The sequence below is a fragment of the Panthera onca genome, chromosome F2 (assembly GCF_046562875.1).
Source record: "Panthera onca isolate mPanOnc1 chromosome F2, mPanOnc1 haplotype 2, whole genome shotgun sequence".
Taxonomy (NCBI): domain Eukaryota; kingdom Metazoa; phylum Chordata; class Mammalia; order Carnivora; family Felidae; genus Panthera; species Panthera onca.
This window is the reverse complement of record NC_138356.1, coordinates 75692628-75717847: the sequence shown is the minus strand read 5'-3', so window position 1 is coordinate 75717847 and position 25220 is coordinate 75692628. Positions and strand designations below refer to the sequence as shown.

The 25220-nt window shown below is 57.2% G+C and overlaps 1 protein-coding gene across 6 annotated transcripts in view; it reads left to right on the top strand.

Annotated features, from left to right (window-relative positions):
- ZFAT (zinc finger and AT-hook domain containing) overlaps nt 1-25220 on the top strand; it is a 345664-nt gene that overhangs the window by 282247 nt on the left and 38197 nt on the right. For 5 of the 6 annotated variants that reach the window (XM_078441799.2, XM_078441798.2, XM_078441801.2 and 2 more), the window contains one exon: nt 1892-2822. The exons of the other annotated variant lie outside the window; for it this stretch is intronic. In XM_078441799.2, the coding sequence (XP_078297925.2) occupies nt 1892-2131 (240 nt within the window). In that variant the 3' untranslated portion in view covers nt 2132-2822. Of the gene's footprint in view, nt 1-1891; nt 2823-25220 lie in introns of those variants that run through there. 6 annotated transcript variants of the gene reach the window in all.

Below are 25220 nucleotides of genomic sequence, written 5' to 3'. Positions count from 1 at the left end.
GATCGTAGCTTCGTGTGGTGCCCTCCCCAGAAAGGCCTTCCCGTTCCTCTAAGTGCAACCTAATCCCCCTGTTGACACAGCCCTACCTGCTCACAGGGTACAGTACTGTCACAGGGCCGGAGGGGGACCCCTGGAAGCCACTTGGGTCAGTCCCAGGGGAGCATGGAGTCGTGGTTGTTGCAGACGGACGGGCAGGGAGAAGGTGGCTTCTCTAGACACCAGCTGGGAGAGGAGTCAGGTGCCATGACTGGGAGCTCCCGGAGGCCACCTGAGCGCACCCGCCTTTCCCGTCAGTCCCTGGAGTCACTGCTCCTTCTACCCGCCCTGCCTGGCATCCCTCCCCGCTTCTCCTCCAGAGATGTTCCCTGGCCACCGGCCCCTCCCACCCCCCAGGCACTGCCGGGCCCCTCGGCCCCTGCGTCTGCCCCGCTGGACTGTGGTTTTCCACCGCGCCTGTCACGGCCTCTGGTACCTGGTGGGGCATCACTCAGCAAATACGTACTCGTGTGTGCCAATCATCCAGCTTGGCCCTGGGGGAGAGCTGTGCCTGGACTCCGCAGCCCCTGCCCACATGGAGCGCAGCGTGGTCTGGCGGGGTGTGGGAAGAGGACAGAGGTTTGGAGGAGGGGAGGAAGTCACAAGTGACGGACAGGCCGCAGTACCTTTCAGGCAGCGGGTGTTTACGAAAGTCACGTCCGAATACTGCGGGTGCCGGAAGGGCCGTGGTGTGGTTAAACACCCACTTCGCGTGTAGAATGTCCTTTATCTTTCCTCCAGCCCCCTGAAGTGGGCATTAGTCCCCCGTTCACAGATGAGAAAACTGAGGGTTGTAGGGTAGGTGTGTGGCCTCACAGCTAATCGTGGCGAGCAGCCGTTCGAGCCCTGCTTAGCGCAGGACCAAGGGCCGTGTTGACCAAGGGACTCCTTTGGCCTTGCCGTTCGGACCCCAGCCCCTGCCTCACATCCCTGCACACATCTGAGGACTCTGATTCCCTTAGAGAGCAATCCCATGCCCTCCTTCTCTTCTAACCCTTCCGTTATTTTTGCGGCCTCAGGCTCCCAGCTCCTCCTAAACCTTCCCCATGTTCTTTCGATGACTTTCCTCCCCGAGATCAAAGACGGTTGTTATTTAAAGCAGGCCAGAGCCCGCGGGGTCAGGGACGCTGGGCATCAGCACTACCGGAATTGGCTCTGTCTGGAACCCGCCTGCTTGGAGCTCTGGACAGTGGCCTGGCTGTACAATTCAGGTGCCCTCCACTGACAGATGTCCCCACAGACTCTCCTGCCCAGCCCCGGGGGGCGGGGGCTCCCTCCACCGGCCACGTCCCGCGGATAGCTAAGGCATTGGTGTTGGTGGGCTGCATCTGGGGGGAATCAGTCTTGCAGGAACATCTCCTTTTTCCCAGTGCGAGACTGATCTGCGGTACAGGGGCTGGGCTCCCACAGTGTGTGGAAAGCCAGAAAACCCGGGATAAACCTAGGCCCCTTTCTCAGCTCCAAATGGCCCAGCTTTGAATTTCCAGGAGCCACCCACCCAACCCTCGACATGGTTGCAGTACATAATCTGTGCGCTGCCCTCCAACCCGCACACCCTTGGCCACCCCCGCGCCCCTGGGAGGCAGCTTGGCGTCAAGAGAAGAGCCTGGACTTTGGGTGTCAGCTCGGGCTCCGCCACCTGCCGCTGCTGGGGCCTCTGGCCGTGTCGCTCCGCGGCGTGGAGCCTCCCTCTCTTCGTCCATAAAGCAGGGACGGGAGCAAGCGCAGGGCCCCGTGTGCGGTGGGTCGAGCTCCCGGAACCTACCAGACGCTCCGTCAGCAGTAGTTGTGATTCTGTTGTCGTGGCTCGACCCAGAAGCAGGACCCGTGTGACCTTTCTCTTGCCCTCACACAGGTCACGGACGAGGAGCCCAGCTCCAACCACACGGTCATGATCCAGGAGACCCTCCAGCAGGCCTCCGTGGAGCTGGCTGAGGAGCACCACCTCGTGGTGTCCTCTGACGACGTGGAGGGCATCGAGACGGTGACCGTCTACACTCAGGGCGGGGAGGCCTCGGAGTTCATCGTCTACGTGCAGGAGGCCGTGCAGCCCGTGGAGGAGCAGGCGGTGGGGCCGCAGGCCCAGGAGCTCTAGGGGACACGCGGCGGCGGCTGGACGCCACGGGGCGGGCCCGCCAGGCTCTCCGCGGGACGGCACCCTTGGTGGCTCTCTCCTCCACGGTCCCCACCCAGGCGGCCAGATGGGGCTCCCCTCGTCCCCCTTTGGGGGGTAAGGCGACCGGCATCACCAGCAATACAGGACCCCCCGTTCCCAGCACAAACACACACACCCCTCCCTCTGCGTCCTCTGCTTCCGGAAAGACTAGGCATCGACTTTCCACACAGCCCACGCCGCATCGCCCCTTTGCTTCGGGATTCATGCAGGGACCCGGTGCCCGTCAGCATCTGCCCCGAATCACACCCCCAACTCCCTGACCCCGTGCAGGTGCCCAGCCTTCCTCTGGGACTGCTCTGTGGCCTGAATGATGGGAGGGAGCCAGCCGGCACGGAGAAAGTGACCTTCTGGTTTGGAATCCCCTCCTGGGGAAAAGAGGGGAGGGGATCCTGGCTTTATCCGCAAGGTCCTACTCCCCCACGTCCCCAAGTGTCGAGGGCACTTGTTACCGCTTGCAGGAACCACGGTTGAGGACCTCTTGTTCCCGCGACAGGCGGGGTCTTAGCTTACGTCTTAGAATCCTGCTTTTTTTAAAAAAAAATGCACTTTTTACTATTCACCTCCCGTTCTATGAGATGTGGTGGGTAGAATAAAAACATTCTCGGCCTGAGCACTTCAGTGTCTCCATTAGCGTGGATGGTCTGTGTCTCCCCCTCTTGTGAATCAGAGTCTTAGGTTTGGGCCCCACCCGGAACCACCCCATCCGAGGTCCAGAGCCCTCAGCTCATAGATGAGGGTGCCCCCCCTCCCTCTAAAACATTTTTAAGTTTGCTTTGGGGCCACGGCTGGAGGTGAATGGTCTTGCCTTTTATTTCCCGGGTCCTGGCCCTTGGTTTGCTGCCTCTGAGACGCTGCCCGCCCCTCCTTTCCACCTTATGCTCGGGAGGGGCGACCAACGGACCGAAGGCGTCATGGCACGCTGCTCTTGGAGGTGCAGGCCGGGAGCCGTGATAAATCCCTTCTTGAGCCTCTGCCCTGTGCACAGCATGGTAGGGGCATCGGGGTGAGTCCTCCGGCGGCCTGCCCCATCCTGGGTCTCTCGACGTCATCACCCACCCTCCAGTTCACAGAGGTCAGCATGTGTTTCCTCTGAGAACCCTTCAAATGAAGTCTTCGGCGTATATAAACGGATGCACCGACACAAAGCGGTAGTTGCTCTGGTTGAAGACGGCGGAGTTCACCGCCCCGCGCACTGGGCCCTCCGTGGGTCATCCCACCCCGGCAAGGCCCGAAGGCGCCTCTTGAGGGAGGTATAAAGCTGCTGCTCGAAGACCAGGAGGCAGGTGGCCTCTTGCCCTAAACAAGGAAGGGAGTTCAGGGAAGGAAGGACACTCCCCGGTCGGGATGAGTTGGGGAAAGTTCCCAATGGAGGCGGCCTGTGATCAGAGCCTTGCAAGCTAGATAGAGGGATGGATGACGGTAGAAAAGTAGCACTGAGTCGTGCCCGGGATGGGACGGCATGGGGGAGGGCCAGTGACCCTTGGACAGTCCATCTGGCTGATGGGTGGCTCTAAGGAGAAAAGCAGAAAGATCAACCAGAAGCCAGAACCTAGAAGAACCAGGGATGATGAGACAGGATGGATATCGATTTTATTCAGTGAACCACGGGGCCATGGCAGCTGTGGGTAGCCCCAGGGTGTGGAGGGCAGAGTGGTACTCCAGAAAGGGTGATGTCCAGACATCAGGGTGGGCTATGTTGAGATGCTGGAGCATCCAGATTGGAGGCAGAGTTTCCGGGCTCAAGCCCAGCATCATCCCTTCCTACTTGAGTGACCTTGACACGTTTCTGTGCCTGGCTGAGTTTTAGTTTACTCCTCTGTGAAATGGGTCTCAGGATAATTGCTAACTGCTAAGATTGCTGAGAGGATTGAGTGGGCAGAGCCCTGGGAGACACTCACAGAGTAGCTGGCCCATACTCTGCGCATATCGGTTACGATTTGTATCGCTAGGCACGGGGGACCAGACCTCAGCGTCCCCCAGACTGTACTGTCTAGTGGGAGAGATGGGACGTGAACACACAACAGGAAAAGACTCACTGAGTGTGCTCAGTGCTCCGAGTGAGGCCACAGGGGGGAACCTGCCCTTGCTTGGACCAGAACTGACAGGGACATGGGATGCTGAGGAACAGGTGCCCAGCCATTTAGGGGCACTCAACCGCCCGCATAGCTGTCCGCAGAGCTAGAGTCTGGGTGACTTCAGGGCGGGGCCAGTCCTGCATGCTGGTCCGCTCGAAAGTTGGATCTGACTCTTTCTGAGATGCACGTCCAGCATGGGCCTTCTTTGCATCATCATGAAAAAATCTTGTTGTAATTTGCAAACTCCCCATGAAGAGATACCTGCCCTGGCTGGTGTTCAGCGTGAGTGCCCTGGGTGCCTGCTGGGTCGTCTGGAGCACCCTTGGGCTAAATACAGATTCGACAAACGGCTTAGTGTCATGAGGGCCTTGTGCCTGGGCAGGGAGACAGGCTTTGGTTTCAGTCCGATTTCCACACTGAGGATTTGTTGTGATGTTGGTTAACCTTTAAGAGTATTGTGTCATCACCAGTAAAACGGGATAAATCATTCGCCCCATTTGCCTGGTTTGTTTCAAGGATTTACCGTGATCGCGTTGCCGTAATTGCGCGTAGTAGGAACACGGCAAATACTTACTTCCCGTTGTTCACGGTGGGTTCCTAGGAGAATCCCATAGCAGCTGGACAGGGTCGCCTCATGTCCCCGCCTATGAGTGGAGCTGAGGTTCACGTGTAGTCCACTTGCAGAAGCCTGGTGTCCGCTGTCTCCCCTCTCCTGGGCCTGTCACGGTGCCTGGCGTGCATTCAGTCACACACTGAGTCCGCCCAGGCCAGTCAGCTACCTCCAGTGGCCGGGCACTGGGCTGTGAGCTGGGAACACGGCTCAGCAGTGACGCGCCCCAGGCCTCAAGGACTTAGCCCTGGGTCAGAGGGTGGAAGAGTGAGCAGGTGACAGGAAGCCCAAGCGGAAGCATCTGCAGAAGCAGAGCCCAAAGGGGGGCCGTGGAAGACATGGCTGTCACCTCCACCGAGCCCGGGGCCAGGCAGGGTGGAGGCTCACCCGGGAGATAGGAAGTAACGGAGACCCGGAGCCGGTGTGGACTGGCCCAGCCGAGCCCTGCTCTGTGTCCCACCTGTCCCACGCTGTGGTGCAGCTGGAACTTTGGGAGCCTGTGGCATCTGGCTGGTTGAGATGACTCCAGAGGACGGAGGCAGGGACCCCTGAGTGAGGTTAGGACCTTGCTAGGCCTGGAAGGAAGGGGGTGGGGAGAGAAAAGGATGGGTGGGGAGAAGGAAGGGAAGAGTTTTGCTGTTTAGTGCATCCACACCGTATTTTGTACCCACAGACCGTTTCCCTTGGCCGCGGTCCTGAAATCGTCCAGCCCTTGGCTCTCCCCTTGCAGGGCTGTTCCTGGGGAGGCTTTGCTCATCGCAGATGTTGGGCAGCGGACGGTTTATTTTTGCTTCCCTCCCACCCCCCACCGAATCGTGCCAAGGCAGACAGTGGGTGACACCCCACTGTGGCTGCTTGGTGGGGCAGGGCAGGCGGCCGGATCTCTAGAGGCCTTTCCTAGGGAGCTAGTGCTGAGCGTGGGGTGCGTCTGAGTGGTATGCCCAAGTGATGGGTTCCTTAGTTCTGATTATTCCCCCTTGGCTGTTTCCTTGGATCCTTCTTGACCCACACTGTGTTTTGGGCCAAGAGAAGTGACAGCTTGTGCTTGGGAGACTGGGCTCCTGCCTTCCTGTTTTACTGTGCGTGACAGGGACCTACTGCGTGCCGGTACCGCACTAGGCCCTCTGCCCTCCGTCGCTGTATTCGGTCTCTCCATCCACCTGTGTCTTCGTAAGATTGAACTGCCGGCCCTTGAGTGCTCGCTCTGTGCCAGCCTTGTGGATGTTACGAATTCTCACAGCAAGGCGAGAATGGTGCTGTCGTTAGAGTTTTACTGATGGGGAATATTAGCACCGAGCGGTTAAGAAACTGGCTGAAGGTCACACAGAAGTAGCAGAGCCAGAATTGGAGCCCCAGCAAGATCCGCGCCGATAACCAAAGTACCCTCGGCCAACTCTTCTGTCCCTTTTACAGCTGAGAAAACAGAGGCTCAGTAAGGAACCCACCTTGGGTGACATTTGAGGGCAGAAAGTGCTGTGGGACTTGAATCCAGCGGGAGTATCCCATTCCATCAGCTACTCTCAGCCATCTGCCGCCTCTCCTGTTACCTTCCAGCCCTGACACCAGGCAGGCAGAGCAAGGACACGGTGTGGGGGTCAAGGTCAAATTCGGGGAGCAGTGGGGAGGAGACTTAGAGGCAAGAGAGCAAGAGCCCCTCCATGGAGCCCAGGAACCATGTAGCTAGGAGGCAACAGCAGGTCTGAGCTGGAGCCGGCAGAAGACAAGAGCCCCAGGGCCCCCCAAGGTCAGACACAGAGTCGCGATGGGGACCAGCCAAGGGGGGCCTATGATGTTTGGCTGGCCTGGCTCTCGAAGACCCCTGGCTCTGTGCCCCCCCCCCCGGGCGCCCCTTCAGCCGGTCTTGTCCTCCAGGAGCCCCGACTCCAGCCGGCATCTGGGCGGGCTCTCCCTCTGGGGTGGGGACCCGCCCCCCAGGCTGCCATATGTCACCGTAGGGCCAGGCTTTCGAACGAGCAGCAGAAGTCCAGGCAAGACATACCTGGGCCTGACTCCACTGCTTAGAGCTTGTGTAACTTGGGAAAGTTATGTCCCCTCGCCGTGGCGCTAGCGGGGCTAGAGAGGGATGGCCGCAGGGTGTGAAGAGCTTCCTGGGACAGGACCAGACATGCCTCCAGTCCACTTAGCACAGCACAGCGCTGTGAGGCGCGGGTGTTCCGGCCCATCCCGTGGACGCAGATGCCTCGGGGAATGTAGAAAACAGCCCCAGGGGTAGCGAGATTCACGGGGATGACTTTTGTGCTGTGCTTACCACAGTGTTTGAAGTGGAAGGACGGCTCTGGCCCCTGGAGACCGTGCTCGGTGACGAGGCGTGGCCTCCCGATGTGGCCGCACAACGTGGCCGGGCCACGGCAAGTTTGACCCACCTTACCTGCTCTGAGTGTCACAGTTTTGAGGAGATGGTGACTCATTTTCTAACCGGTGTCTACAGGGCTAATTTAGCAAATTAATTTTTCTTGTAATAAGGATTTAAAACTCATTAGCCGTTGTCACTGATGATTTTCCCCTTGTTCTTCAGCTCCCATGTTTCAAGGCTGGAGGGGAGAAAAAAAAAAAAAAAAGAACTCTTTGATGACAAATCCGTCTCCCCCACCCCTTCTAAAATTTCAAAGTGAACTGTCCCATCTCGTCCTTGGATGGAACCTGGCCTCGCCTGTCCGTCTCCCCCCGTGATGATAGTTTTAAGGCAGAGGAGGAAATCTTTGGGAATCAATTAAGCAGACGGATACTTGGCTGAAGAAATAAAACAGCATGCTGGAGGGGGACTTCATTTACCATGCATCACAAAATTTGCTAAGTAAATTATTTTCAAGTCAGCTCGGCCCTTCTCTTAGCCATGACGGGGCCACGTTGGCGTTTGATTTAAAAAATTCTAATCTATCACTGTCACTGCTCCTGCTGCAATTTAAGGCTTGGGTGGTTTGTGGTAGATAACGGTTGTTACACTTCCTGCAGGCTAAGAAGGCAGTGATGGTTTTGGTATATTAACTATCACAAAGCAGACAAAAGGGAGAAAGAAGGTCTGTGTAGACAGAAGAAGGACGTGTCAGGCCAGAGTCGCCTGTGGCGCCTGCTGCCTCCCCCTGCCTGCGTGCGGCCTTGGTCCTGCCGTTCAGCGCGTCTCTTCTGACTGTCCCAGGACCAGACCCGTAGGTGACGGAGCCCCGTCCCTGCAGCAGCCTCGCCCCCAGGGGGCTCTTGGTGGACCAGGAGAGGCTAATAAGACAGCACTAGGGGTACAGCCCCCTGTGACGGGCGCTTAGGTCCCAAGCACCTACCCAGATACCTGGACGGGAATTGGCCTTGAAACACAGGTCCTGTAGGCCGTGGCGGGAAGCGAGACCACCTGGCTTCTGTCGCTCGCGGGTCCCAGCGTGGTGACTGTAGTAGTCTGGTCTGGGGGGCCTCTGAAAACCTCTCAGCTGGCCCTCTGTGAAGAGGAAGTGTGGGTATGTTTTCTGGAGGGTCTGAGGTCACAGTCCTGGGTTGGAGTCACGGGTTCACCGGGTACTGGCGGGTGCGTCACGTGTTGTCCCCGAGCCCGAGTTCTCTCATCTCTGAAGTGGTTATCGTGGTGGGACGCTCCTCATCCAGCCGCGGGGAGGCTTCCTTACCCTTTTCCTGGCCCACACAAGCATCTGACCAGGGCTAACTACCACGGTCCTTAACGATGGCTGTCATCGTCTTCATTCCGCAATCACCGTGTTGCAGGCATGGTGTCAGCGGAGCTGGAGGGTGGGCTTGGACCAGAGGAGCCCCAGAGGCTGGGGGAGTCCAGGGGAGACTCCCTGGTTTGCAGGGATCAAGAGGGACAGCGATGCAGAGCAGAGACTGCGCGCAGGGCCCAGGGTTCCAAAGCCGAAGGGACTGGAGGGGAGGACAGGCCAGCAGCCCCATTCTATAGATGAGCAGACTGAGGCCCAGAGAGGGAAAGAGACTGCTCCAATTATACAGGACAAGTGAGCCTGTGAAACGCCGAGGGGACATCCTAGGGGGGCTGAGGTCCCCGCTGCACTCCTGGGAAAGGCCTGTCCCCTCTTGCTCTGTGCCCTGACAGCAGCCTAGCCTTTACCGCCTCTGACCTATCATCAGACCTCCTGTTGGAAGGGGGCGGGGGAGACGCCTGGGTCCTTGCATATCCCTTGCTGTAGGACAAGCCTCTCCCACCTGGGGGTGGGGGGAACCTGAGGGGGGCAGCCACCCGTGAATCTGTGAGAAGAGAGCAGAGAAGACAGGGTGCTGTCAGCTCAGTCCTCTCCGCTGTGATTCAGACACCGGCCGCCCCCAGTGCTGGGAGACCCGACGGCCCGTGGAAGGAAGAAGCCCTGAGCCTTGGACGCTGCAGAGCTGGGAGTCTGGTCCCGGCCTACCCGTGACCTTGGAGGAGGTCCTGAAGTGTCTCCTTTCTTTGTGGCAAACAGCTTTTCTTGGGATATTTGCAAACCTAAAGTTACTTGCTCCCTCAGTCCTTCCTCGTGCACACGCCTGGCCTTCCTTGGTAAGTCTCTGCGGTGGGGAGCTCTCGGGGTGGGGGCAGGGTCAAATGGCGATAAACCTGCCGGCAGTGGACACAGGCACCGCGCAGAGCAGACCCCACATCGCCATCCTGGCACGAGAGCCGTTTCTTGGGAAGGTGTGGATGTAGGGGGCAGAGCTGAGAGGTTCTCAGGCCTCCCCCCGCCACAGAAACGCTGATGCGGCAGCCAGCCACGGACCAAGTGCCTCTGTGGGAGCCTTGGGGCCCGGGCAGGGGGTTGTGAAACCCCGGCGGAGCCCGAGGCCGGGACGGCTGCCCTGGGAAGGCAGGCCGGTGCCTCGGTGCAGGCCCCTGACCGTGGCGTGGCCCCAGCTGCAGACCCAAAGCGGCCCCGTGCCCCGTGGACTCAGCTCTGGCCCCCCTTCTCCATGGCCCTCCCGTCAGTCCCATCTGCCAAGGGACCTGGGAGGACCCACGCCAGTCAGTGTCCCCGGTAACGGGCCCGGCACCCGTGGACCTGACTGGGCCCGGCTCCAGCCCTGCTCACCCGGGGTCTCCTCAGCCCAGGGACCCAGCGGGAGCCATGCCTGCCCGTCCCCCAGTAACAGGCCTACTGACAGGACCTCTCCTCAGACACGGCCGCAGCCCTGCACCCCAGCTCTCTCCCAACCCTGTCGGTCCAGGCACCAGGCGGGAGAAGACGGTCTGGGAAGAATGGAAGGGCTCTGCCCTTCCAGACGTACACACAGCAGCCAGAGGCCATGAGGGTCCTGAAGAATCGGGCGAACGTGACGCCATCCAAGGCACTGACGAAGCCCCGGCAACAGACCTTCAAGGAACAGAGACTCATTAAATGCTTGACAGTGAACTCAGAATAATCGTCTCAGAGGAGTTCAGTGAGGGGCGCCTGGGTGGCCCGGTCGGTGAAGCGTCAGACATCTGATTTCAGTCCAGGTCATGATCTCACGGTTCGTGGGTTTGAGCCCCGCGTCAGGCTCTGCCCTGACAGCGCGGGGACTGCTTGGGGTTCTCTGTCTCCCTCTCTGTCCGCCTCTCTCTTTCAAAATAAATAAACTTAAAAAAAAAAAAAAGAGCGAGAAGTTCAGCGAGGTTCAGGAGAACACAGACAACTAAATGAAATAAGAAGAACACGTGAACTCAACGAGAAGATACAAGAAGTCATTTCTCAAATTGGGGCTGATCACATGGAGGGACCCAGGTGGCTGCAGGCCTCAGGGTACCCTCTTTTCATGATGGGTCCACACGGCAAGCGGCTCGTCCATGATGTGTCCACACGGCAAGCTGCCCGTCTCCGTCGGTACGGTGTTTTCAGAGCTCTAACACAGAATGTGTGCTGGAACTCTTCGTGTGGTTGAAATCGTATGGTTTGAGTCCAGGCTGACGGGGGGTGAGTGTCTACAACTGAGCGTCCTCCAGCCTGTCCAGCCCCGAATGTGTGCGGGGGGTGGGGGGGGGACAGCATTCAGGTGCGCTTACTCCCGCCCCCGCTTCCTGGGTACCGGCCGCTAAGCAGAGAGCCACAAAGGATGCCGTGCGCACGCTCTCTGTTCCCTGTTCCGTTCATCCGAACAGTGTTTATTCTGCCCTCAGGAAGCATGGGCTCGGGGGGAGCGGAACATGAGGCTTGTGTGAACCCCAGAACTCCCACCAGATCCCAGCTGTCGAAGAGGGAGGGACTTGAGGGCACCCGGCTCAGAAAAGGGCACAGGCCTTATTATTATCATTATTATCATTAAATTTGAAAAAAAAAAGCAAGAACGATCTCTGTTCCTTGGAAACCCATTTGTAAAACATGTATCCGTAAGATTAAAAGGTTCAGAACACATTTATTTGTACGCAGCACATACACTCATGGTCAAAACATCCGCCAAAATGGCATATGCCCCGTCAACAGCTGTCCTGGGAGAGGCTACAGGCGACACCAAAAAATGATCAGATTTTAGCCATAAAATATCCCAAGGGATGCCAATCCATTGTCAACGGCTTACGATGGGCCAAATGACAATTGCATGTATAACTACACATTACTTATATCATTACCTTGCAAATTATACTTACAATTATGGTTCTACAAATGGTGGAGGCCAGTGTTCTGGACACACGGTCTGAGAACGGCAGTGTGTGGCAGGGCCACTGAGCCCTTTGGGGGTTCCGATGAAAGCCACAGACCTTCTACCCCCAGGAAGCCACACACACGCAACCTCAGGGCAGTTGCAGGGGGTTCGTGAGTCCCCATTAAAATTTTTTTTTTTAATGTTTATTTATTTTTGAGACGGAGACAGAGCACGAGTGGGGGAGGGGCAGAGAGAGAGGGAGACACCTAATCTGAAGCAGGTTCCGGGCTCCGAGCTGTCAGCACAGAGCCCGACATGGGGCTCGAGCTCACGAACCGTGAGATCATGACCTGAGCCGAAGTCGGACGCTTAACCGACTGAGCCACCCAGGCGCCCCTTGTGAGTCCCCATTTAAGAGAGCCTTTGATCAGATCTGACCTCCTCCACTTTCAGAATGACGTCTGCAACACAGAGCAGTTAGGTACGGCCAGTGTCTCCCAGTGAGGCCTCGCAGGGCAGCGCTGGGACCCGCTCCTGCCCACCCAAGGCCAATGTAATTTGCTCCCGCCCCTCTCCCCTCATTGGCTGCTGGTGAGAAAAGTTAAGAGTCGAGGGATGTCTGTTGAACATCCGGTAAAAGCCCCCAACGGGGCATATAGAAAATATGCAACACACAGCTTCTCCCCGTTGTAAGGTGTTTGGGAGACCAAGGTTTGGAACGGCTTGAGAAGTCGGCACGGGACAGGGCAGAATCCCGAGCCGGCAGACCCCGGGTGCTGTGGGAGGTGAAGGCAGAGAGGGTGCCCGTGGCTCCTCTACGTGCCTGCTTACAGTCCCTCCTAATCCCCACAGGTAGCCTGTGGCCACCCCACTTCACAGCGTGGAATCACGGTTCTGCGAGGAACACAGGCCTTTGCGGGAGATGGGTGGGCGTCTGGGCGGGCGGGGATTTGAACGCACGGCTGCCCGGCTCCGACACCTGCCTTTTCCAGCGTTCCTGCACCACTGCATGCTGTCCATCATCTCAGCGGTGCTGAAGCCTGTGCAACCTCACTGTGACCTGTAAGTGCACGCCCCCCCCCCCACCCCCACCCCGTGGGAGTCAGCGTGGGGCCAGAGCAGGGTTTGAACTAGAGAAACTGAGAAATGGCGCTGTGGCGGTCACAAGACAGCAGGGGGAGCTAGGAGCTCCCTGGATGACCCAAGCCACTGGCCCAGGGTGGGTGCAGGTGGGCAGTGGGTGTGCAGGCCGTCTGGGGAGGTGGGAGGCAACAGACCTCACGTTCAGGGGAGCCGGTGTTCGTGTCTCGGCTCTATGAGATGTGTGTCCTGGGACCCATTCCTTTCTATTTCTGGGCCTCGGTTATCCTTATCTGATAAATGGGGATGATGAAACTCCTGTCCACGGCTACTGTGCAGGTGCCTCACCTGGCTCCAGGTGCCCCATCCGTCCGTCCTGCGTGCGACTGAAGTTCGGCCTGATCGGATGGATGCGGCTCTGCATCGGGAGCCAGAGGCCTCGGGCCCTTTCCCCATCTCTGCCACAGACTGTCCGAGTGACCTTGGAGGTCTCTTCTGTTGTCTGGGCCTCAGCTTCCCTAGCCTAGGGCCAGGGGCTGGTCCCGGAGGACCTCTGAGGTCGCACCCAGCTCTCTGCACTCTGGTCCACGCCTGGGGAAAGAAGGTGTCAGCTCTTGGTGAAGGGGTCTGACAGCAGGTAGAGCCTGGAGTGAGGCTCCGTGACCCCAGGCAAATTCCTTAGCCTCACTGAGTTTCAGCGAGCTCTTCCATAGTGGGGATGTTACTTCCCAGCTGCAGGGTTTAGTCCAAGGATTAAGGATGGCAATATTCCAAAACTTGTCATCTGGTGTCCTTGTCATCTGGTGGCACAGAGTGCATACTCAATATTTGATAGCCGTTGTTACTCTCTTTGCTGTAGGATGGTTATTTTGGTTCCTTTGGCCCTTGGAGGATTGAATCATGGGCTTCTGCACCTCTCTGGGACTTGGAAAACGTTTCTTGCAAAGAACCAGATAGATATTTGAGGGCTTGTGGGTCATACGGTCTGTTGGAGCTATTCAACTCAGCTGTCATAACCTGAAGGCAGCCATAGACAGTACGTAAACCAGTACACGTGGTTGTGTTCCAGTAAAACTTTATTTACAAAAAAATAGGTCGTGGGCCAGAGACCATAGTTTACTGACCCCTGTCCTAGATGCCTGGGTCTGCGGGGCCAAGTTCATAGAAGCGGCAAAGGGATTTGTGTTTTGTTTTGATTTCTAGCAACCGGGCACCTTTATAATCATAATTTCATTTTCACAAATATCATGTCATCTTAAAGGGGAGTAAACTGGGTTCGCGGGTTGAAGAGCACAGCCCTTTCTAGAGCTGATGGAGGTGGGTGGGTCTGTCGCTATCTGATTCCTGGGTGGCCCTTCTTCTCCGTGGGCCTCAATTTGTTGCTCTGTATAAGGGGCTTGGACGCGGAGAGTGTGGGTCCTTTCTGTCCTGATGGGGAGACAACTGCGATCGAATCAGCCTTGGTGCCTCCGAATTCTGTTCGTTCTGCTCTGAGGAAACTGAGACATGATCGTAAAGGGGAAGATCCTTTAATTAAATTGCCGAGGAATTAGGAGGATTGAGCGATTGGAAGCGGAGAGTGATGCTGGGGCCAGGGCGCTCCCTGGGGGTTAATTAAGATGCTGCTCTCTGCTCCCTGCCCTCCACTGTGGGCACCCGAGGCTGGGACCCCAGGAACATTTAGCAGACCCTCCGGTGTGTGGGGGGTGCTCCTGCTCCACACAGCTGCCCCTCTCGCCCCCCTCCCAGGCCCCCGTTCTCGCCTCTCACTGTTCCTCCCCTGCCTGCTCCTGCCATGCCGACAACTGATGGATGTTCCCAGGATGGGGCGATCTTAATTAAGTTGGATGATCTTTCTCGAGCTTGCAAAAGCAATGAATGCTTTCTACCTCGGCCACGATGGGCGTTCAGTGTGGTCCAGCTGCCCTTCTTGGAGAGGCTGGAAAACGTCCTCCCTGAATACAGGCTCTATGCCGCTAACCCTGAGCTCCATCAGCGGCCCTCCCACCCCCATGTCCCATCAGCAGGGAACGGGAATTTTGACCCAGGTTCTGGGATTCCATTGAAACTGGGAGTGTGAGCCCCAAGGCCCTGTATCCTCCCCCAGCGTGCAAGGCCGCTCTCTGTCTGGAAGTCTTTCCTGACTCTGGCTCTGTGATGGCATCTTGTCCCCATCTGTGACAGCACAGCCTCAGCACAGAGCACCTCGATGTCCTCTCTGGAGGTCCTCTCCTCCTGCAGGTGAGACGCTCTATAAGCCTCCCTAGGATGTGGAGGAAATAGCGTACTTACCGTTTTCTTCGTGGAGTCTAGCACATTCAGTCCAACCCTTTTTTCTTTTTAATGTGTCCTGTATTACTGAGAACTCATTCTGCCCTGAGGCCTAAGGTAAGCATGACTCCATCCAAGCCCCGCCCTGTCTCCCAGTCTGATGCAGCAGAAGACCACCGGGCAATGCCAATACCAAGGGATGTCGGTGTTTCCAGGGGCTGTGGGGGCACCGAGGTCAGGCTTCCTCGGGCTGCTGGACATTCTGAAGCCACGGCCTTAAAGGTGCCCATGCTTCAGCCAGATGCGTGGCATTTACCAAGGCCTGAGGGCCACCGAGAGCATGGCCCGGGGGACCGGGGGGAAGGAAGGAATCAACACAGGCCTGAAGAGGCGAGAAGGGAGTCAGACAAGGGAGGGCATGTAGGGAGGGAAGAAAGGAGCAGGTGGGGGACCATTCGAAACTCTGCAGGGGCCATGGGGCTTAGTGTCTCCCCAGGGATGAGGAAGCAGTGGGTGGCCTTTGCTGTTGTCCCTCCCTCCCTTCATCCCCCCAAACCCACTAACAGTCCCTCCCTTTCCTCAACCCCGACTCAAGATGGGCCTTTGAGGGCGAGCCCCAGGGCAGGGCTGCTGGGCTCCCAGCTGAGCGCTCGTCCCAGGTCACAAGCCACTTGTGGCCACGCGGTGGGACAAGAGATGCTCCAGGAGAGCCAAGCGCGATGCCTGTTCCCCTTACACAACTTGTGCTGAGTTTGCTTCGCATGGAGACCTTCTCAGTGGGGGAAGCAGGGAACCATCTATGTTTCTACTGTAGCCCGGGCTCCTGCCATCTTCTCGGACCGGCCCTCCAGGCGGTATTGACGCTCAGCCCCGCCTCCTGCGGGTGGAGACGGGGTCATCTCACCCTCTGCCTGGCACACTGCCCCTCCTCTCCTCTCCCCTGACCACTCTTCCGCTCCCCGTTCTCCCAGCTCACACTCCCGTGCGCTCCCAGAGGAGCCCCTCTCCTCCTGCACAGGACTCATCGCGGTGGCTCGCCGCGGCCTTTCTCCTAACGTTCGTTGGTGTTTATTTTCTCAAGCAATCCATGGGCGCATTCTCACGGTAAATGGTCTAGACCTTACCGATCAAGCTACGGTTCCCCATGACCACCTTCTAGAACAGTCTTTGTCCCTCCTGAGAGGCAACTACTAAGTGAGGTTTGCTATATATTATCCATTCACTCACTTCGTTAATATTTACGGAGGTCGTACGCCAGGCCCAGCGTTATTCTGTGTCTTGGGAATATGGCATCACAGGAACTCAGGGTGTGTGTTCCAGTCCCAGGAGTGAGACCCTAAGCAAGCATGCAAATGAGATGCAAATGATCGGGTGGTGACAAGTGCTCTTTATTTTTTTTAATTTTAAATGTTTATTTATTTATGAGAGACAGAGAGAGAGGCACGAGAAGGGGAGGGGCAGAGAGCGAGGGAGAGACGGAATCCAAAGCAATGTCCAGGCTCTGAGCTGTCAGCACAGAGCCTGACGTGGGGCTCGAACCCACGAACCGTGAGATTACGACCTGAGCTGAAGTCGGGTGCTCAACCGACTGAGCCACCCAGGTGCCCCCACAAACGTTCTTTAGACGATAAAGTCGGGTAAGGGGAGCGAAGCTGCCGGGGCGAAAAAGGGTCACTGTCCCCACAGTGGTCAGAGCCCCTCCCCGGGAGGCAGTTCCGCAGAAGTCATGCAGGGGAGGGGCTCTGGGAGGGGTGGAGCGGGGGGCGGGGGCTCTGAGGCTGGGGGGGCAGGGGGCTGCCTGGCTGTGGACACCCAGGAGGACAGGCGGGCAAGTACAGGTCTGGAGAGCAGCTGGCGAGAGCACAGAGAGGCTTGCAGGCCACGGAGGACACTTGTGTCCCCTTCTCAGGGAGCGGAAGGTGCTGGAGCCTTGGGGACGAGGGATGGCATGGGCCCATTTATGTTCTAAAAGGACTGCCCGGCGGCTCTGTGAAAAATGGACCCCCTCTCACGCATTTTTGTGACTCTGTGTTATATATCTGTGTATGTCATGGATAAAAACAGATGTGAGATACATGTATAAATCTCCATTTTCCTTCTTCTCCAAAAGGAAACATTGTTACTCTCTTTGTGCCTGTCTGCAACGTGCTTTTTCACATCCTGGTATCCTGGAGAACCGCAGAACTTTCTACATCACACATCTGGACCCACGACATTCTTTTTTTTTTTTTTTTTTTTTTAGTTTTTAGTTTTTATTTAGTTATTTTGAGAGAGACAGAGACAGTATGTGTGGGGGTGGGGCAGAGAGAAAGGGAGACGGAGAATCCCAAGAGGGCTCCACACTGTCAGCACGGAGCCTGATGTGGGGCTTAAACACATGAAATCCTGAGATCGTGACCTGAGCCGGAAGCAAGAGTGGGATGCTTAGCCAGCTGAACCACCCAAGTACCCTGGACCCATGTCATTCCTTTTATTTTTAGTTTTTTTAATGTTTATTTATTTTTGAGAGAGAGAGAGAGAGAGAAGGGGGGAGGGGCAGAGAGCGAGGGAGACAAAGAATCCAAAGCAGGCTCCAGGCTCTGAGCTGTCAGCACAGAGCCCGACATAGGGCTTGAACTCATGCACAGTGAGATCATGACCCGAGCCAAAGTCGGACACTTAACTGACTGAGCCACCCAGGCGCCCCTATTCTTAAACCGTTTAATATAGTCTTTCATGGTATGGCTCCTATTGAGGGACCTGAGGTTGTTCCTATTTTGTTTGTTTTCCTCCTCTAAGCAGTGGGTCTGTCTGCAGGCAGGGCCTTGCCAGTGGAGGTAAGTGGAAAATGGCCCTGATTCGGCTTTTGTGTCCATTCTGCATCCATTCTCAGGCCAGTGGTGATTTTCACGTGCGAGGCAGGGTGCTGGGACAGGGTGCTGAGGCAGGGTGCTGAGGCAGGGTGCTGGGTACTGAGGCAGGGTGCTGGGGCTGAGTGCTGGGGCAGAGGACAGAGGCAGGGTGCTGGGGCAGAGTGCTGAGACAGGGTGCTGGGGCAGAGTGCTGAGGCAGAGTGCTGGGGCAGAGTGCTGGGACAGGGTGCTGGGGCAGGGTGCTGGGACAGGGTGCTGCGACAGGGTGCTGAGGCAGAGTGCTGAGGCAGGGTGCTGAGACAGGGTGCTGAGGCAGGGTGCTGGGGCAGAGTGCTGGGGCAGAGTGCTGGGGCAGGGTGCTGGAGCAGGGTGCTGGGGCAGAGTGCTGGGGCAGGGTGCTGGGGCAGGGTGCTAGGGCAGGGTGCTGGGGCAGGGTGCTGGGGCAGAGTGCTGGGGCAGGGTGCTGGGGCAGAGGACAGAGGCAGGGTGCTAGGGCAGGGTGCTGGGGCAGGGTGCTGGGGCAGAGTGCTGGGGCAGGGTGCTGGGGCAGAGGACAGAGGCAGGGTGCTAGGGCAGGGTGCTGGGGCAGGGTGCTGGGGCAGAGTGCTGGGGCAGGGTGCTGGGGCAGAGGACAGAGGCAGGGTGCTAGGGCAGGGTGCTGGGGCAGGGTGCTGGGGCAGAGGACAGAGGCAGGGTGCTAGGGCAGGGTGCTGGGGCAGGGTGCTGGGGCAGAGTGCTGGGGCAGGGTGCTGGGGCAGAGGACAGAGGCAGGGTGCTAGGGCAGGGTGCTGGGGCAGGGTGCTGGGGCAGAGGACAGAGGCAGGGTGCTAGGGCAGGGTGCTGGGGCAGAGTGCTGGGGCAGGGTGCTGGGGCAGAGGACAGAGGCAGGGTGCTAGGGCAGGGTGCTGGGGCAGGGTGCTGGGGCAGAGTGCTGGGGCAGGGTGCTGGGGCAGGGTGCTGAGGCAGGGTGCTGAGACAGGGTGCTGAGGCAGGGTGCTGGGGTATGGTGCTGAATCAGGGTACTGAGGCAGGGTGCTGGGTACTGAGGCAGGGTGCTAGGGCAGAGTGCTGGGGCAGGGTGCTGGGGCAGAGGACAGAGGCAGGGTGCTAGGGCAGGGTGCTGGGGCAGGGTGCTGAGGCAGCCAGACGCGGCTCCACCCTGAGGCAGTGCAAGAGGCCAGGCCTCGTGTGACCCCCGGGACCTATCCCACTGAACTTTTCCAGATGGTTCTTCTCTACCCTTTGGTAGTTTTCTCAGGTTCACGAGCTGATGAGAATATTCAAGGGGGTTGTGTTAATATTTTATTGCAGGCGTAGCAAATTACTACAAGCTTAGCAGCCTGCACAACAGAAATGTATTATCTTCCCATTCTGTGGATCAGAATTCCAACCTCGGTCTCTGTGGGTGAAGAGCAGGGTGTCGGCAAGCCTGTCTTCCCCGTGGGGACCCTATTCTGGCTTCCTTCCAGAATCTTCTCAACCCCGGAGGGGAGGATCTATTTCCTGCTCACTTGGGGTCTCGGCAGAATGCAGCTCCTTGTGGACCCCCATTGCCTCGCTGGCTGTCAGTCGCAGGACATTCCCAGTTCCCACAGGCCGGCCACGGTCCCCTCACGGCCCTCCCCCCCCTTCCAAAGCCAGCAGTAGTGGGCTGAGTCCTTCCCCTCCTTCCAGCTCCTCTGTCTCGCAGAGCAGAGGCCGGGGCGGGGGAGGGGGTGTGGAGGCCGCAGCACCCACCCCGGGGACAAGGACTGTCACCGGGGCAGGATCCTGGCAGGCCCGGTCAGTGCAGGCCATCTGGGCTACTGTTGTCTCCCCAGCGGTGTCCCAGGTGCCCCCGGAGTCGTTTAGACGTGCCCGTCCGTTGGTGGACGCACGGCTTTGACCTGACCGCCGGGCCCTCTGTCCCTCTGGCTCCCCGGCACGCGGCCCACACACCAGCCGAGGGCCGGAGGTGAAAGCCGAGAGGCGTTCGTGCCGCCATTTTAGTCGTGCCCGCATCGGGGACTCAGGGCCTCGACCCCACAAAACACAAATGCAGCCCACACAGACACACACCTGCCCACCCCCCCAACACGCGTGCGCCTCCAAACTCCATCACGCACACAACTGGAGCACGGCAGAGCTCTGCTTATTTCCCGAGGAATGTCTCCCCACATCCGCTGGCTTTTAATTGACTCTGGCTGCAGGCCTGTTTATCATCTTTCCCCAGTGCTCGGGCACCGAATGAAGACAGATTCCAGGAAGCTTTGAAATGTTCCCAACCCGGAAGCCTCAGACTCACTTGCTTTGAAGATTAGAACAAGTTTTAATTCTCCTGCCCCCACCCTGGCTTTTTGATTATTTAAAAAATATTCCTCTAAAAATGCTCTGCACCCCGTGATTTTAAAAGTCACACAGGCTCATTCGTTCAACCCCGACGACGTGCCGGAATGTGGTGAGCAGTTCACCCGTACGGCCCTCCCTGGGTCCTGGCAACAGCCCACGAGGGGAGGAGGAGGCAGGCGTTATGATCATCCCCAGTTTATAGATGAGAACGTGAGGCCAAGGCACCGCCCTAGATCAGAGTGGTTGTGGGGCCAATGGCGAATCCAGGCTGCTCAGCCCCAGAGCCCAAGGTTGCCAACCTCGTGCAGTAATGCCTCCTGTATACGCTGGGTAATCTGGAAAGTCCAGAAAAGACGAATGAAGAAAACACAAACTTCTAGGGGCTCCTGGCTGGCTCAGTCGGTGAAGCATCTGACTTGAGCTCAGGTCATGATCTTATGGTTTGTGGGTTCAAGCCCCGCGTCGGGCTGCGTGCTGACAGCTCGGAGCCTGGAGCCTGCTTCAGATTCTGTGTCTCCCTCTCTCTCTGCCCCTCTCCCCCACTTTTTCTCTCTTTCTCTGTCTCTCTGTCTCTCTCTCTCAAAAATAAATAAACTTTCAAAAATTAATAAGAAAAAGAAAATGCAAATTTCTAGAGAATCTGTTCACCTTTTGGTGGATTTTCAATGTATCTATGTAAGTGTGAATGTATTTTATTACATTCGCTAAATGATTTTGTATGCAGCTCTTTCCCATACAATTGCTCGTTTTCAGAGACTTAAAACCGAGGGAGGAGGGAAGAGGAAACTGAAGGAACAGCAGAGGCTGTTCTTTGAGTCGGTAACGTAGGTGAGCTGAAGGAGGCTTGCAGCTCATGGCAGGGAGACCTTTTTATTCTAGGACCGGGGGGAACACTGGAATTTTCTGGCCTTGGATGGCCAAGTGCGAGTCCTGTCCCTCGCCCCCGGCTCCCGGGCAGTCCCCCGGGCAGAGACTCTGAGGCTGTCCAGGCCCCCATCTGCGAACCCGGGCTGGGCCCACCGCACAGCCCAGTGGTGAAGGTTTGCTGAGGGCATAAGTGAGGGGCCTGGCTCGGCGCCCGCACCCCGCAGCCCCCAGCACGGTTTCATTCCCTCGCCTTCTGTGCATTCCCCTCCGGGAACAGAAGTGACCTGCACCCATCTCCCGGCTCGTCCCATGTCCCGGGGCCCAGGACTCATTCCCTTTGCCCGGTGTCCAGATGTAGAGCAGGGGCATGTGGGTTCTGCTGGGAGGAGGGGGGCTCTGTTCCCTTCACGTGCAGCCTGTCAGCAGACGCTTTGCTCGCATTGGTAGAAGCATCCAGAGCCCGGCCCCTTCACACCTTCATGGCTACCAACCGGGTCCAAACGCCATTATGGCCAGATGTCCCACTGACCCCTGGCCACCTCCCCTGTTCCTGCCTGTCCCTCCTACAGTCATTCTCAGCCCGGCAGCCAGAAAGGCTCATGACGACACCGTCCAGTCACGTGGCCCCCCAGCTTGAGACCGCCTGTGCTTCCCTCCCCACCGGGGCAGCACAGTCCCCCGGGTGCCTCCTCTGGCCCACAGCCTCTCTGACCTCGTCTCCTGCCACCTCCTCCTCCGGCCTCCCTGCCTCCTGTGGCGGCTCTAGCACACCCAGTGAGCCCCCTTGTCGGAACACTGGACTGGCCCAGCCTTTTTCTGGAGCAATCTCCTGGTTTTTTAAAAATTTATTTTGAGAGAGTGTGAGAGGAGGGGGAGGGGCAGAGAGAGAGAGAGAGGGAGAGAGAGAATCCCGATGCCGGGCTCGAACCCACGCACCATGAAATCAGACGCTTAACTGACCGAGCCACCCAGGCACCCCCATTCTGGGGCATTCTTGGCCCCCACGGCCTGCTCTTTCCTTTCTCGGGCCTTTGCTACGGACTGTCCCTGCTGACCCCGTAGCAGATAGCAGCAGCCTCCATGACCTTCCCCGCTTCAGCTTTATTTTCCTGACCAGTGTTGACCACATCTAGATCTGTATCTACTGTCTGCACCTACCTGCACCTGCACCTGTTTCTGTATCTGTACCTTTCCCTGCACCTGCACCAATAACTACACCCATGTATTATGATAGTTGCCCTCCACGCACACACTAGAATGTGAGCTCCAGGAGGCCACGGGCTGTATTTTGCTCTCTGTACCGCCCCCAGTACCTGGTGCACTGCCTGACATCTTGTGGGTGCTGCATAGGTAGCTATGGAATAAAAGAATGAGCCGTGAGGAGGTAAATGGGGAAAGCACAGCGGTGCCTGGAAATAATGGTATGCAGCCGGGTGGTGGGTGTGTGGCATTCACCGTAGTCCCTGATTTCTTATGACGCCTTCAGCATCCATTTCCCAGCCCTGCGCGTGCCCTGGGTTTTATTCACTGTGGGCTGGGTTGATGTTGGGGGTGACTGAAGGGAACCCCTTCGGCGGCTGTTGGGGGAGAGGAGGGCTTCCCTGGGGGCTGCCGCCACTTCGCAGCTTACCGGGAGGGGGGCGGCTTGAGTCAGATCTCCACCTCCTCCACTGCATGGTAACCACTATGATAACATGTCAGGCCACTTTGAGGAATGAAACCGGTTGGGGACACGAGATGTCCTGAAACCGTTTGTTTTCAGCCCAGGAAAGTGAACGTCAGACCAGAGATTTGCAGGGGACAGAGTGCACCAAAATCGGATTGGGGGCAGGAGAGAGGGAGTGAAATACAACACTCATCACGCCCCTTAAAGCCTGCCCATTGCCTCCAAGAATATCTGGGGCATCTCCAAAAGCTAGTCCCAGAGTCCATGGTCAGGCTCGTGTCCGATAGGCAGCCGCAGGGGGCGGGAGCCACTGGGACTCAAAGCCTGTGTCCCAGAGGACCTGTCCAGCTGGCCTGCACCCTCTGAGGGCAGGGGTGAGGCTGAGGACAATGGCAGGGAGGATAAATCGCCACATTGTAGCCCACTGGATTTGGGGCGGGTGGAAGGAAAAGCTGACGGGGGATGTCAGCATTTGTCACGGGCGTGTCAGGTGCTGCATGACGAGGCAGGCAGGCAGGCGCCTCTGGTCCCAGGCAGAGAGAGGGATGGGCGGTCCCCCAAAGGGTCGGTGGCGGGGAGCAGGTGCTGGTGGCGGGGGGAGGGTGCTGAGGATGTTGTCTCTCTTGTCATTTAGCTACAGCATGAATTATTAATGGACCGCTGTCACACACACACACACACACACACACACACACACACACACAGCTGAACATCATTTTGGCATCCTTGGCTCCTGCTCTGCTCTGGGCTGTGATGATGAAAGTGCCATTCGATCAGAGGGCAGGAGTGGCACCCAGATGACTGCCATTTCACCTGCACAGTCGCCAAAGAGGACGGGGGCACACTCTGTGCTGGGTTCTTAGCTTTCCTCCGAGATCTGATGTAAGCGGTGGCCCTCTCCCCACCATTTCTGATTTTCCTCTTTTCCCCCAGCCATTCTTTCCACGTGAAGGAAAGGTTTCACCCCCTCCTTGTCTGGTGTGCCTGTGACCCGGAAGCTCCAGGGCCCGGCTGCTTCAGGCTGACACGTTCCAAAGCCTGGGACTTAGCACCTGGCCCCCACTGCCTCTGTGCTAAGAATTGGGTTTGCAACTTTAATGTCTCTTGATGTATTACTGGGGAAGGAGGGAAAACAGAAAGAAAGGAGAGTCTTTTCTAGCACAGCCGCAGAGGAAAAAAAAAAAGGTATGTGGGGGTACAGACTGTTCTGGAGGCAAGATTCCAGGACATTCTCAAGCATGTAGGGCTGTTCCTGCAAAAGAAAGACTGGAAGCTGAGTTTCCCATATGAAGGCACCTTCCTTTTCTCTTGCCTTCCACGCACCGATCCCTCACGAGAGAAGGGCGTTCCAGTGCTGAGGTTGTCCGCCTTTCTGGCCCCTGGGTCTCTGCACCTTCCTCCATGTGGTCCTCCATTTCCTCCACCTTCCTTCCAGAATCCTGCCTTCTCCAGGGGCCCTTCTTGCCTAATGGGGACTGTCTTCTGTAGCCTGCACAGCCAAGTTCAGTTTACATCTCAGAGATGCCACATCCAAACTGCTCCCCGTTGTCCTAGACTCAGCGTCACTTCCCTCTTTTGAGGCTGATAAAGCAGAAGTTTAAGAAGCTATGTAACACACGCAAGGGCACTTCGCCCCTGACACACCATTGCAAATGCACGGACCTGACTAGAGTCAGGTCTGTGGGGGAAAGTAGCCTCTTCATCTTCTAGACTTATGCTCAAGACATCCCCGCTTCCTCCAGAAGCACTTTGGGAGCCCCTGGGTTTGGTCAGAAAGGTAGCCAGTCATCTCAGTATTCTTCGGGTCAGCCATACCTTTCTGGACATCCACACCCCCCTTCATGAGCTGTGGCTCTGGGTGGGTAGGAAAAATGGGGGCTGTTTTCTGGCCTCACTCTCTCTGGCCTCCCCACTCCCAGCCCCGCTTTGACCTAACAACCCCCAAAGGCCAGGGGGGTGAGCATCCCTCTTCCTCTAACTTTCCGGTAGGGATTTTCCCTCTGTCAGAGTCTCTTCCCAGGATACAGGGCAAGAGACCAGCTTAGCCCGGTGACCGTGAACGCAGGCGTAGTCCGTGGTGCTCCAGCTCCAGGCCCTGGCCCACCCATTAGGAGCACGAGTTCTGGAGCCAGACAGGCCTGCACACAAATGGCAACACCTTCGTTCATCAGTCCATCAGGTCGTTCCTGGGCATCTCCTCTGTGTCAGGCTCTGTGCCAGACATAGATCCCTTCATTTTGGCACCAAATATCCGCTCAACTACCTCCTGCTTCATCTGTAAAATGCAGAGAATTCGCCAAACTCCCAGGGCTCCTGGGAAGATCAAATATCATTGTACACGAAGCACCTGCATGTAGTAAGAGCTCCAAGTTACCCACCATGGTTAGTTCTGGATCTCATTCTCATCTGGAGGTGGAAAGAAAGATCTACCTTGAAAAATGAATGTGAATTTTAAGGGGATGAAATATTTAAAATTGAAATCACAATCCTAGAGAAATACCTGCACTCCCATGTTTACCATGATTCAAAGTAGCCAACATTTGGAAACAACCCAAATGTCCGCTACCAGGCAAATGGATAAAGAAAATGTGAGATTCTCTCCCTCTCTCTATCTCTCTCTCTATCTCTCTCTCTATCTCTATATGACGGAATGTTATTCACCCCTAAACAAGAAGGAAATCCTACCATT